Source organism: Callorhinchus milii, unplaced genomic scaffold (genome assembly GCF_018977255.1).
Source record: "Callorhinchus milii isolate IMCB2004 unplaced genomic scaffold, IMCB_Cmil_1.0 Scaffold6, whole genome shotgun sequence".
Taxonomy (NCBI): domain Eukaryota; kingdom Metazoa; phylum Chordata; class Chondrichthyes; order Chimaeriformes; family Callorhinchidae; genus Callorhinchus; species Callorhinchus milii.
In genome coordinates, this window is record NW_024704747.1 from 29193214 (window position 1) to 29206369 (window position 13156).

General features: G+C 44.6%; 1 protein-coding gene across 1 annotated transcript in view; it reads left to right on the forward strand.

Moving 5' to 3' along the window:
* Nucleotides 1-328: 328 nt before the first annotated feature.
* Nucleotides 329-13156, forward strand: part of heg1 (heart development protein with EGF-like domains 1) — a 28243-nt gene continuing 15415 nt past the window's right edge. The window contains exon 1 of the mRNA XM_007889892.2: nucleotides 329-499. Within this exon, the coding sequence (XP_007888083.2) occupies nucleotides 430-499 (70 nt within the window). The 5' untranslated portion in view covers nucleotides 329-429. The remainder of the gene's footprint in view (nucleotides 500-13156) is intronic.

Here is a 13156-nt window from a genome sequence, read left to right on the forward strand (position 1 = left end):
TCCTCCCCCATCCCCCCTCCTCCCCCACCTTCTCCCCCTCCTCCCCCACCTTCTCCCCCTCCTCCCCCTCCTCCTCCCCTCCTCCCCCACCTTCTCCCCTTCCTCCCCATCCCCCCCTCCTTCCCCACCTTCTCCCCCTCCTCCCCCATCTCCCTCTCCCCCATCTCCAGCCCCAGGCTCTCCCTCACCCCTTCCCCCAGCTTAGGGGGCAACTCCCCCTTCACCCCCTCCTCCTACCCCAGCAGCCCCAGCCCTGGGGGCATCTCCCCCTCCCTCATCTCCCCCTCCCACTCCAGCAGCCCCTCGCCCAGCTCCCTCTCCCCCTTCAGCCCCTCCAGCTCCCCCTCTGCCTCCCGCTCCCTCGGCCCCGGCCCGGGGGCTATCACCGAGGACCGGAGCAGATCGCCTCGGGAGGGGCTGAGTGCCGGGATGGACCCGTTGCCCCCCTCGGGTTGGGGCCGGGGGTCGGGGTGGTGGAGGCGATCATTAACCAGCGGCGGTGAGTAACCCGGACGTTCACTTTGCGCTTTAGTCCCTTTAACCCGTTACATTTATTGCACCGTTTCCCCCATCGTAATGGGTACGCGGTCAAGTGTCACGGACCAAAATAAAGTTCCCCCCCACCCCCCCCCCACCCCCCCACTGTGATCCTGGGGAAGAGTTATGGTCGAATTGTCGTAGAACTCCCCAACTATCCTAAAGTACAGGTTAAAGCGGATTCCCTTCCTATTCAGTCAGGACATGTACGGTTCATGAGCTGAAAGGATCCAGTTAATAATAATGCATCATCATCATCATAATAATAATAATCCTTACATTTGACACAGCGCCTCAAAGGGCTTTGACAGCATAGACCGTACAGTGAATTGACTGTGTGTTTTGTGGGGCGCAAATAAGATAAGCTTAGGTCGTGCCGTACGGTACATGGCTACTGTCCCGCCTTAGCAATAATGATATTTTTCAAAATATATATCCTGTATTTATTGAAAGTCACGTCCGTGATTCGGGGTCTAAGCCGGTGGCAAGTCATCGATCCATTCCGGGGCATGTGTGTAGCAGCGTCAAATCCCACGTATGAACCGCAAATGCCGCATTTCTCTGTGGACGCCGTCTGCCTCGGTCTCGTCAGTGACCGCGATGAACCCGCGGCAAATTCCAGGCGTCGCGTGTTGAGCCTTACGGGTTCGTTTGGTTGAGGAGAGCGCTGAGTGAGGTGTAATTTAGCTGAAGTTATTTCAGGTGCACGTTCGAGATGTTCTTTTTTGCGATTGAGGAACGAGCGACGCGTTAGTTGCTCGCGTTTACCCGACGTAAACTGGCTCGTGTGTGTATGCGGGTGGGTGGGTGGGTGGGGGACTTTAAACTTTAAACCTGCTTTTGACTGCAAAGCTTTCTGTCTCGCGTGCAAACTGTGGAGTCCTCAGCGGCTGGAGCACTCCAGCAGTAAGTAGGAACCCAGTTGGTAGTTGATTGGCGGATCGCTTTTCCGGGAATAATAACCCCTTCCAAAAAAAAAAAAAAAAAAAAAACGTGACGGCTCAATCCGCGACTATTTGCGGGTTTCGCCCACAAAATATACCGTAAAGCGGAGTGACTGTGTGTGAGTGACGTGGGCGAAACGGAAAATGGAGAAAGTTGACCCCTCACGGTGTTTACGTTTGCCCAATACGTTATGGTCAGGCGAGCCCGGGAAATAGAAGTTCCGACCACGGAAATATTTGTACCAGTCATGTCACGGAAAAGCGATAAGACCCCCAGGTCATCAGCGCTCAAATAACAGAAGGATTTGATCATCCATTTGTTTATATGTCTTGTGTTACAAACGTAAAAGGAAGAACGAGGGAATATACCCAACACACTAGGACAGCTTGGCGCGCGTGGTAATAACAATAAATAAATCAATTCCCTGTCAGGAAGGTATTGTGTAGGCGACGGGATCTGGAGGTTACCTCCCAGAGCGAGGGGGAGCTGATCTTTTCCGGAAATATTTAAGCACGGAATCTGTGGAGAGTCGCGACCACACTTGGAGGTATTGGAAGGCACAGAGTGAGTTGTTTGGTTCCACATCAGATCAGCTGTGAGGGGATACATACCTACCAGTGAGAGAGAGAGAGAGAGAGGGAAGGAAGGAAGGAAGGAAGGAAGAGTGGTTTTTCAATAAAAACATAGGATAAAATATAGCGAGCTCTCAAATGATTTATACTGTATATTGTATTCCCACGTCCGGCTGACCTTAACATGCTCACACCTATCCCACATCAATAGACAGGTTTCCGAGGGTAACTCCCGGTAACTTTTTACCAGTCCGCGAACAGTCTGTTCGTCAAGCCAAGGAAATAGTCAAATACGGTCTCTCGCCGGATGTTTGGGTTTCTGTATCGAGACGGTATCCAAGGCCTGACCTGACGTTTATCTCGGTTGTAGCCCTGAGAACATTGTCTTTCGTTCGATATCGGGCAGAATTTTGCAGAATTCTTGCTTCTCTCATAAATCCCACAAAACATCCGGTCAATTCACTTTACAGTGTATGCCGTGAAGCGCTTTGAGACGTCTCGAAGACGTGACGAAGGGCTACGTCAAATGCAAGGATTATTATTATTTTTATTATCATGGACAGGTTTAACTGTAGAAGGAATATGAGCACAGTTACTGACTGTTTGCCGATAGCCAGGTTCGACTCTATCAGAAAGCTGAAAAAAGCTAAAGGAACAAGACACTGTTTCCTATACTATTGTGCAAAATATTTGACCAACGGTTGAATTCTCAGTTCCTATAACAATACTACAACCCCTCCCTTGTTATGGTGCCTTTCGAGAGTAATAGGAAAGCTGTGCTGCAGCTCTGGGAGGGTTCTGGAGCGGATGTCCTCTATTCCCTTATCAATGAGGGAAGCGTAAAATGATGCACGTTGTGGAGACCTGTAGCTCAGCGGTTAGAGCACTCGCCTCGCACAAAGCGAGAGGACCTGGGTTCGATTCCCGGGCGGGGCGAAACGCTGGGCAAGTTTCCTTACGCCACGCGCTCGCCTCTCTTTACCCAGTAGTAAGTAGGAACCCGGTTGATGGGCAGATCGCTTTTCCGGGGGGCTATAATGCCTTCAAATAAATAATCACGATCATTTGTTCACTCAGTCTCACGACTGTTTGTGGGACGGGCGCCGCTGTGCGCAATTGGCCGCCGCGTTTCGCCCACAAAATACACAGTCAATTCACTTTACAGTGTGTTGTGTGAAGCGCTTTGAGACGTCTCGAAGACGTGTTAAGGTGTTCTATCAAATGCAAGGATTATGATATACCAAAATGACTACAATAGCAGGGTTACTCAATCATTGTCAAGCCATTCTACATTGAAATGTGATCATTCCTTAAACCGTGCACCGAGCTTTATAAGTGTTACCGGTATTCTGGTATCAGGGCTACTTTTAAGTATTTATTTGTGTTGGGGGAGAAAAGGTGAAAAATGTGGTACGTGTGTGATTTGATTGTTATCACATCACATCACGCACTGCGTTTTTCCACTACAAGGAGTACAAATTAACCTTGAAACTGTTGTATGAAGTGTTAATGATGATAATGATCCGTGCGGTTGATACTGCTCCTCAGCACGACTTCGAGACGGCTCAAAGCGCTTCACGGGAAACACCGTAAAGTGAATTGACTGTAGATTGTGTGGGCCGAAACGTTGTACGAAGTAATAATGCCTATTCTGTGTTGGAGTTTTCTGTTCCAGCCCAGACTGCCCTTCCCCTGACTCCCCCAGATTTGTCACTTCCTCTACCCTCGCAGCGACTAATCTGTGCTTCCCGAGGGAGGAGCGCAGTTGTTCTGACTGCAAGCTTCGGGCGCCGATAGCACAGTGTTGCAGCTTGCAAAAACTAGCAGCGTAAGCAACGGGCATTGATGCCTCTGTGAGGTCTGATCAAGGCTTTCAACTTATAAAGAAGAATGCAATATTGTTTTTTTTATTGCTTGCCTCCGTTAAGGAAGAACAATCGAGCGAGCGAGCGAGCGACCCTCTTTCCCTGTGGAAGCTCCTACAGTATGTTAATAACTGAGATAGCCTGAGACTCACAGTGTAACAGAAACTACTTGAAAACCTCTAGGCTGTGACTTTTGATGTAGGAATATTCTTGCAGGGTTAGGCTCCAGCAGAAGTGAAACACCTCCTGGTATTTAAGATGATTAAGCTCAAGATTACTAACAATAATAAACAGTAAGCGTACTTGTATTTGATACTGCGCCTTATCACGTCTTCGAGGCGTCTCAAAGCGCTTCGCAGGATACACTGTAAAGTGAATTGACTGTATATCTTTGTCTTAAAATGTAAATATTGTGCAGAAATACTGCCTTCAAGTTAAAAATAAATTAAAGAATGTTTACCCAATGCTGTACATGGTATCACATTTTAAGGCAATAAACAGTCTTAAGGCCAAAGCAATGAGAAATGTTGGCCCTTTTGGAGCTTCTCTGATGACTCGGTTGGTTTGCGCCCTGCCCAGTGTGTAAGTGAGCTATACACGATGTCCCAGCCTCAATTCCTCGCCAATGTCAGGTTGGCTGATCTCCGCCATGGTAGCAGAAGAGGTACATTTGGCTTCAGTCTGCCTGACTAGAGGGGTTGGGAAGCCAGCCAGCGTTCCTGTTGATCATTACTAGTCAGTCACCATCCCTGGAAAGTGCACACACTCTGTTTGAATACTGGATGAAGACAAGATTGAGTTTGGCTGTGATGTCTCCTGCACTGGAACAGCCTGCCACTGACACTCACTTGTCTCCCAAGCAAACCAAATGAGGTAATAATAATAATAATAATCCTTGCATTTGATATAGCGCTTTTCACGTCGGGAGGACGTCCCAAAGCGCTTCACAGAACACACTGTAAAGTGAATTGACTATATATTTGTGGGCAAACGCGGCAGCCAATTGCGCACAGCAATGTCCCACAAACAGTCATAGATTGAAAATGACCAATTTATTATTGTTTTGTTTTTTGGAGGGATTATTATTAGGCATTTGATACAGCGCCTTATCACGTCTTCGAGACATCTCGAAGCGATTCACAGAATATACTGCAAAGTGAATTGACTGTATATTTTGTGGGTAAAACGGCATCATGGAATTCATTAGCGGCGGCCAATTGCGCACAGCGGCGTCCCACAAACAGTCGTGGATTGAGTGACCAAATTATTGTTTTCTTAAATTTATTTTTGTTTTGAAGGAATCATTACCACCCAGAAAAGCGATCTGCCAATCGACCAACAACACGCCTAATAATAATCCCTCCAAAACCAAAAACAATAATAAATTGGTCATTTTCAATCTACGACTGTTTGTGGGACATTGCTGTGCGCAATTGGCTGCCGCGTTCGCCCACAAATATACAGTCAATTCACTTTACAGTGTGTTCTGTGAAGCGCTTTGGGACGGCCTCCCGACGTGAAAAGCGCTATATCAAATGCAAGGATTATTATTATTATTATTATAACTGGGTTTCTACTTACTGCCAGGTTAAAGGAGGCGTGTGGAGTAAGGAAACTTGCCCAGTATTTTTTGCCCTGCTTGGGAATCGAACCCGGGTTCAAATTACACAGTAAACAAACATCCTGCTGAGAACAAGGATGAGATTTCTGTGCCGAGACCCAAGACCAAGAGAAATTGAAAAAAGCTGTGTCAGTGTGTAGAAATCTCATTCTAGGGAGAATTCTTACTATTTATAGGCCTCCAGTGCCTTCACGAAAAATGTCCAGGAGCCCTTCTTTTCTTCAGGGGAAGGAATTGACTCGTGGCATGTTAATGAATTCCATGATGTTTGTATGCAAACCAACGATTTTTGCAAATATGTTTTCATGAAGGGAAATAAATACGCATCTCTTCAGACTGGTGTGTTTAAAGTCTATGCAGAAAAGAGGGATAACCTGTGACTTATTAATTACATACTTTGATTTCCACTTCCCATTTTAAGCCCCGTTCATCAAACTTCTCCTCATACACACGATTCCACAACTAAGGAGGCAGTTTGGACATTTGCTCCTGGACCCAATGTGTCTCTGGAGCTCATCTGGAGAATGTTTGTGGGTTGACTTTTGTCTTTCATTTTCCCTGTGGACAAATATCTCACTCGTTGGCCTGTGAGTTGGGAGCTTACTATGTGTGGAAACGAGGTGCAGAATCTGTATTTTATTGCTTGATTGGCATAATAATAGTAATAATAACTCAGATAGATAGATACTTGGGAAGTCAGGGTATTGAGTGGTATGGAGAAAACGTGGGGAAATGGGATTAAAAGATCTGCAATGATCTAATAAACTAATGGAACAGGTTTAGTCGGCTGAAAGGATTCCTTCTGTTCTTATGTTCCTTTGTCAGTCAACCAACACGGCACAAAGCTGCATTGGGGGTGTTTAACTTGGCTTAGAAGAATCTACATTGACTACCCTAAAATTCTACCAATGGAGCATCTCGCTTTAATTTGATTTTCTGAATGCCTGGCTCAGAAGTGGCAGAGTATTTCCGAGTCAGAACAAGTTTTCACACCGAAACAGGATGATATTGGTGGCACGACTCCCAAGTTTAATTTATGTGTCAATACAGTACGGTTATATGAAAAAAAGCAAGTTTGATGGCTCATTCCATGTTCTTAGAAATTTGAAGGAAGGTTACTTGACTTGAAGTGCACCATGAATATAAGATATATTTGTTGCAGATAAAATCTTTCGGGATGGGCAACCTGAAGAATTCTTATTTTATTAGATTGTTTTATAATTGGTGACATTCAGATCAATTAGATGACAAACAAGCAAGATGTTTTTCATAAGATTCAAAGGTTTTGCCAGGGAAACAAACCCCTTGGTAATTGAACCGTGAACATATTCAAACACTGAAAGCCAGAAATTCAAAAAAAAATAGCCAAAATAAATAATGTGAGGTAACGGTGGAAATTGTAATACACTATTGGAACTGTGAGTTTTTACAATAGCAAAGTTTGGACCACTTCAAAGGTAACTTCATGGAATAACTTTTGCCTCTAATAGAAGCTCTACCACCGCAGGAATACCACAGGAATTCCTATGTGCACTGCCGATCAGATCAATCCTCTCGCAGCACAGGCAAACCTCCAAGTCAGGAGCAATGGGAGGTACTTCGTATAGAAGGATGATTATTATTATCATTTTCAGCGTCAGTTAAATGTGAATAATAACCACCTTATACATGGATTTATTATTTAGCAACTAACATTACAATTTGTGTAGTTTTTTTAAGGTTGTGATTAATTCTGACGGTGAACAGGAAAAATATAGAGGAAGATGTTTGAAGCTACTTAGGGACATTTGCGTAGAATTTGCTGGGAGACGTTTCATTGTGGACGATTGAACTTGACGGGAGGGACTTGACCTTTTCGAAGGAGAGCAGTCACCCTTTACGACACAGTTCTATCCCTCGTATAAAATCTTTTGTGGTGAAGACTGCACTCATAGAATGGGAGATAAACGCCTTTAATGGAAAGATTATTGTCAACTCACAGTCCTGCTGCCACTTCTGAGCATATTAGCGTATTATTATATTAACTGGTGGTAATTTATCCATGAGAATTTTGTCAAAACAACTCTGTGATAAGTTAATTTTTTTGACAACACGACACCTCGTGAAGTTTAAAAAAAACAACATTGTCTGGTCAGTTGTTTTGGCAAGTAGTTTAGTGGTGAGAGCACGCTCCTCGCAGGCGAGAGGACCTGGCTTTGGTTCCCGGGCAGTGCGAAACGTTGGGCAAGTTTCCTCACTCCACACACCTCTGTGTACCCAGCAGTAAGTAGGAACACAGTTGTTAGTCGATTGGCAGATCACTTTCGCGGGGATAATAATCCCTTAAAAAATTGAAAATAATAATAATTTGGTCACTCAATCCACGGCTGTTTGTGGGGACGCTGCTGTGCGCAATTGGCTGCCGCGTTTCGCCCACAAAACATACGGTCAATTCACTTTGCAGTATATTCCGTGAAGCGTTTAGAGACGTCTCGAAGACGTGAGAAGGCGCTGTATCAAATGCAAGGATTATTATTATCATCATCAGTAAATAGCAGCGAGTGCAATGACACAATGAGTGCAATGTGCAATTTTTTAATATATAAATATTAAACAATTGAAAAGGCACATCTGTGAAAGGTTGAACGTAACATCTGCTGTTTGTGTGAAATTTCTGCACAGCCACAGTGTGTTTTGGGGCTGCTGCTGGTTTCACCCAGATGTCATGGTTCCCAATACAGTCATTGAGGTGATAATGTTTAATATTTAATGCCTCTTTAAGTGGAGTAAAAGGCTGAACTGGTAGGCTGCATCCTATCCTAGAAAAGCCTGGAAAGTGTTCTGGAGACATGCTGTAAACATTGCATTTTGGCTGATTGGGTAGTTACCGGCCCATCCACTCACCAGCTTTACAACAACAAGATTACCTTTGTATGGCACCTTTCATGTCGGGAGGACGTCCCACAGCGCGTTTTACAATAAAGCTGGGACGTCCCCCCGACGTGAAAGGCGCTATACACACAAAATTTTGTTGTTGTCGTAAAGGTAAAACCTAATTTGAGATGCCGGGTGTTTGCTGCGAGACTGTAGTTAATGACCTTGTTTGAAGGTCAGAAAACCCATCACCGTTCACTTTAGAGTATCCAAACCAAGCTGAGATTTCCACGCATCCCACCGACACAAGGGAATGCCAGAGAGAGATTGTTGGAATGGAGTGCGCGCTCCCTCCCTTGCTGGGGGGATGCATCCTACTTACCTAATTCCGGAAACTATTAGATTGCTATTATTTGTTTGAGAGGCTGTTCACAGCGACTGGGTGCGGAAGGTTTTCAGTGCCCTGCTGAGTGCACTTGCAAGTCGGAAAATAGGTTTCTGTTTGAAATTACCCTGAGAGCACACACAGAGAGATTCCCTTTGAAATTGTGTTCCTCTATTCAGTTTAATATTTAAAGAGCTTTGCATAGCATTCCTGAATTGATAAACAAAAGGCAAAATACTGCAGACGCTGGAAATCTGCAATAAAAACTGAAAAGCAGTCGCTGGGAACACTCAGCAGGTCAGGCAGCATCTATGGACTATACAAATAATAATCAATAATCCTTGCATTTGATATAGCGCTTTTCACGTCGGGAGGACGTCCCAAAGCGCTTCACAGAAGACACTGTAAAGTGAATTGACTGCATATTTGTGGGCGAACGCGGCAGCCAATGCGCACAGCAATGTCCCACAAACAGTCGTAGATTGAAAATGACCAATTTATTATTGTTTTTGGTTTTGGAGGGATTATTATTAGGCTCTGTGTGGAGTAAGGAAACTTGCCTGAGGTTTCGCCCTCTGCCTGGAATTGAACTCAGGTCTCTCACTTGCAAAGCGAGTGCTCTAACCACTGAGCTACAGGACTCCACCTGTAATCTTGTTGTTGTTATGGAGAGAGGGAAGGTCGGAGGCGGGCGAAACGTTGGGCAAGTTTCCTTAATCTGCCCTCCACTGTTTACTTAGCAATAAATACTCGATCCACGGCTGTTTGTGGGGACGCTGCTGTGCGCAATCGCTGCCGCGTTTCACCCGCAAAATATACAGTCATTTCGCTTTACAGTGTATCCTGTGAAGGGCTTTGCGGCGTCTCGAAGACGTGATAAGGCGCTGTATCAAATGCGAGGATTATTATTTGTTAGTGTCAGTATGCTTCCTCTTTAGGAATGTGTTGTGCAGTTTTGCTGAGACACTGTAGGGTTCCATTTCTGGGAGAGCTGTTCTGATTGTAATGATGAAGCCAGACAAGTACTCCCGAGGGAGAAAGTGAGGATACGATTTGCAACCGAGCAAACCATACGATGCATACACTTCTAATTGTTTTCTTGGCATGCAGCCATCTGTAGGTTTGAGCAGATCGCTTGCTGGCTAATGCATTAGTAATAATCAGACCGTCCACCATTCCCATTCTTCTCCCATCTGTGCGGCAGATGAAATGCATAAATGTATTAGCTGAAAAATACATAAAAAGCAAGTAATCACACGCCCAGATTTATGCCAACGTCAGGAGAATCCTGGGGACTGTATCTTCCAGAAGGCCCGCTTCATTTTCATTAATAAAAAATACAGTTTGAGCCTCTATTTATGATTGTTTACATATCTGAACATTTCCTCTGTTTGTGGCAATCGACCAACAACAACAAATTGCAGTTATATAGCGCCTTTCATGTCAGGATGATGTCCCAAGGTGCTGGGCAGTCAGGGGTTTGCACCCAAACAGGGGTTTGGAATCAAAAGAGAGGTGGTGGCCGGATGGGTGGGGGGAGAGGATGACTGATGAGGATGACTTGGTCAAAGAGGACGGTCTTGAAACGGGCCTTGAAGGAGGCAATGGAAGGGAGCGAGGCGAAGGGATTCCGGGCTGGAGTTCTCAGAGAATGGGGGCAGAAAGGCTGAAGGGCCGCCTGCCGGTGGTGGAGCAGGCAGGGGGAGGACATGCAGTTGTTAAGATGTTAGTAGGTCGCAGAAGTAGGGAGGAACAAGACCGTGGAGAGCTTTGAAAGTGAAACCGGGTGTCGATGTGTAAAATCACTTACTCTTCAGTCTTCTCGAAGCTGCTATTTCAGCACATTTTGTGCTGTCGTATCAGTGCTGTGGATGTTTTCTGTGCTGTATTTGGGTACGAGGTAAAACAAATACTGACGTTAAACGTTTGCCCGAGTGCAGTCATCTACTGACATTGTATTTATAATAATAATAATAATAATCGTTGCATTTGATGTAACGCTTTATCACATCTTCATGACGTCTCAAAGCGATTCACAGAATATACTGTAAAATGCGTCCCACGGTGTCCCACAAACACTCGTGGAATGAGCGACCAAATTATTCTTTCAATAAAAAATTGGGGGGCGGGAGGGATCATTTCCACCACTGACTGTCTGCCCTGGATGCCCAGTGCTATTCACCACCATTGCGTTCAAAAATAACTTTGTCTGGGAAAATCTCCGCCCACTTTGTCATCGCAAAGTGAACGGATTCCAGAAGGCCATTCTCGCCCATCCCTGGATCTCCCACCCCCCCACCGGGAATTTCCTATGTAACTATTGGCAAATCAGTCTGTTACGTGCAGATATCCACGACTGTTTGTGGGACGCTGCTGTGCGCAATTGGCTGCCGCGTTTCTCCCACAAAACATACAGTCAATTCACTTTACAGCGTCTCCCGTGAAGCGCTTTGAGACGTCTCGAAGACATGATAAGGCGCTATATCAAATGCAAGGATTAGTATTATAATTATCTGCCTCACCACCTCTTGTTCTCGGAGCCTGCGAAAGCCTTATTTATGTGGCTTGCTTTTTCCCCAGTTAATTTTAACACAATTGGAAGATTTGCTATTGGGACTTGCTGACTTCTGTGCAGGCGTAGGCTTCCTTCCAGTGCTGTCTGTGCCCGTTGCTTAGGTTCATAATATATCCTGTTGTAATCAGCAATTTCATATTTAATAGTTTCTAGTTTCAGACCTACAGTGGAGTCCTGTAGCTCAGTGGTTAGAGCACTCGCTTTGCAAGCGAGAGACCTGAGTTCAATTCCAGGCAGAGGGCGAAACCTTGGGCAAGTTTCCTTACTCCACACAGAGCCTAATAATAATCCCTCCAAAACCAAAAACAATAATAAATTGGTCATTTTCAATCCATGACTGTTTGTGGGACATTGCTGTGCGCAATTGGCTGCCGCGTTCGCCCACAAATATACAGTCAATTCACTTTACAGTCTGTTCTGTGAAGCGCTTTGGGACGTCCTCCCGACGTGAAAAGCGCTATATCAAATGCAAGGATTATTATTATTATTATTATTATTACAGGAGCATTCAAAATGTAACACACTACGAGTTAGATCCAGAGCTGTTTGCTGAGAGAGGTCCCAGGAATGGAATAAAACGGGAATGGTGCTAAATTCCCGTTTCCGAAAAATGGATGAAAACTGGTGAAAATTGTCAGAATAAGACTTTCAGTGAAGGGGTTAAAGGCCGATGTTTCACTGGGGCACTTTCAATCCAAAAGGAATCGTGTAGAAATAGGCGAAATATTAATGTCCATTTTAATCAGTTGGCTCCGTTTCAAAGACATTTATATAATCTTCCCCAAATCACAAAGCGCCACAAAGTTCCCATGATTTTGGTTCAAGACAAATATCAAAACAGGAAATGATAGAACAATAAGCCTGGAAGCTTCAGACAGAAATGAATGAAGCTGCTAATAAATGCACTTAAATAACATTAATCTAAGAAAGACCAACCCCAGTCAGTAATTAACACAAGTTTCTCTTAATAGCTTCAATTAATCTGACATAGGAGGTGGTGAGTGTTTTCATGCAGCCTTCTCGCTCACTGTCTCTATCAGAACAAGCGCAAGAAAGGAAATCTCAAATTGCCTTTGTACCATGTAACCTCCATTTTTAGAACTGGAGCTTTTGTTAACTCAGACCCCTGTTGCTGCCAATTGTTCCCCACCCATAATTACCACATCCGCAGTAAGTTTTGAAAACAGTGCTCTGCGAGGCTTTCCTGCCTTCTGATAAATGAACAGCCATCACCGGGCGCCACCTTGTGTGACATTACAGCCTTTACAAGCAGAAGCAAATCGTTTCAGTGACTGTTTGAAGAGGATTTTATTCCACCTCGCAGACTATTATAATAATAACAACAATAAGAATCATAGAATCATAGAATGTTACGGCACAGAAGGAGGCCATTCGGCCCATCGAGTCTGTGCGGCTCTTTGACAGAGCAACAATCCTTGCATTTGATATAGCGCCTTATCACGTCTTCGAGTCGTCTCAAAGCGCTTCACAGAATATACTGTATATTTTGTGGACAAAATAGCACACAAAGTTACTCACTCTTAGCACTCAGCAATAGCACCACTCATCAAATTCAATTATTGTACCACTACAACACGTAGAATATTATTCAACTGTTTGGGGCAGATCTAAAATCTGTTGAATTGACTTTCTCAGTTCTATTAATGTGTGACACATTCAATAATTTGAAATACAGACTCTCACTCAGGTTCATATAACATGCACTGGGACAACTGGTCCTTTAAAACATTCCATTAGTTAACATTTTCCACATGTTAAAATTATAATCTGTTGTTGTTGATT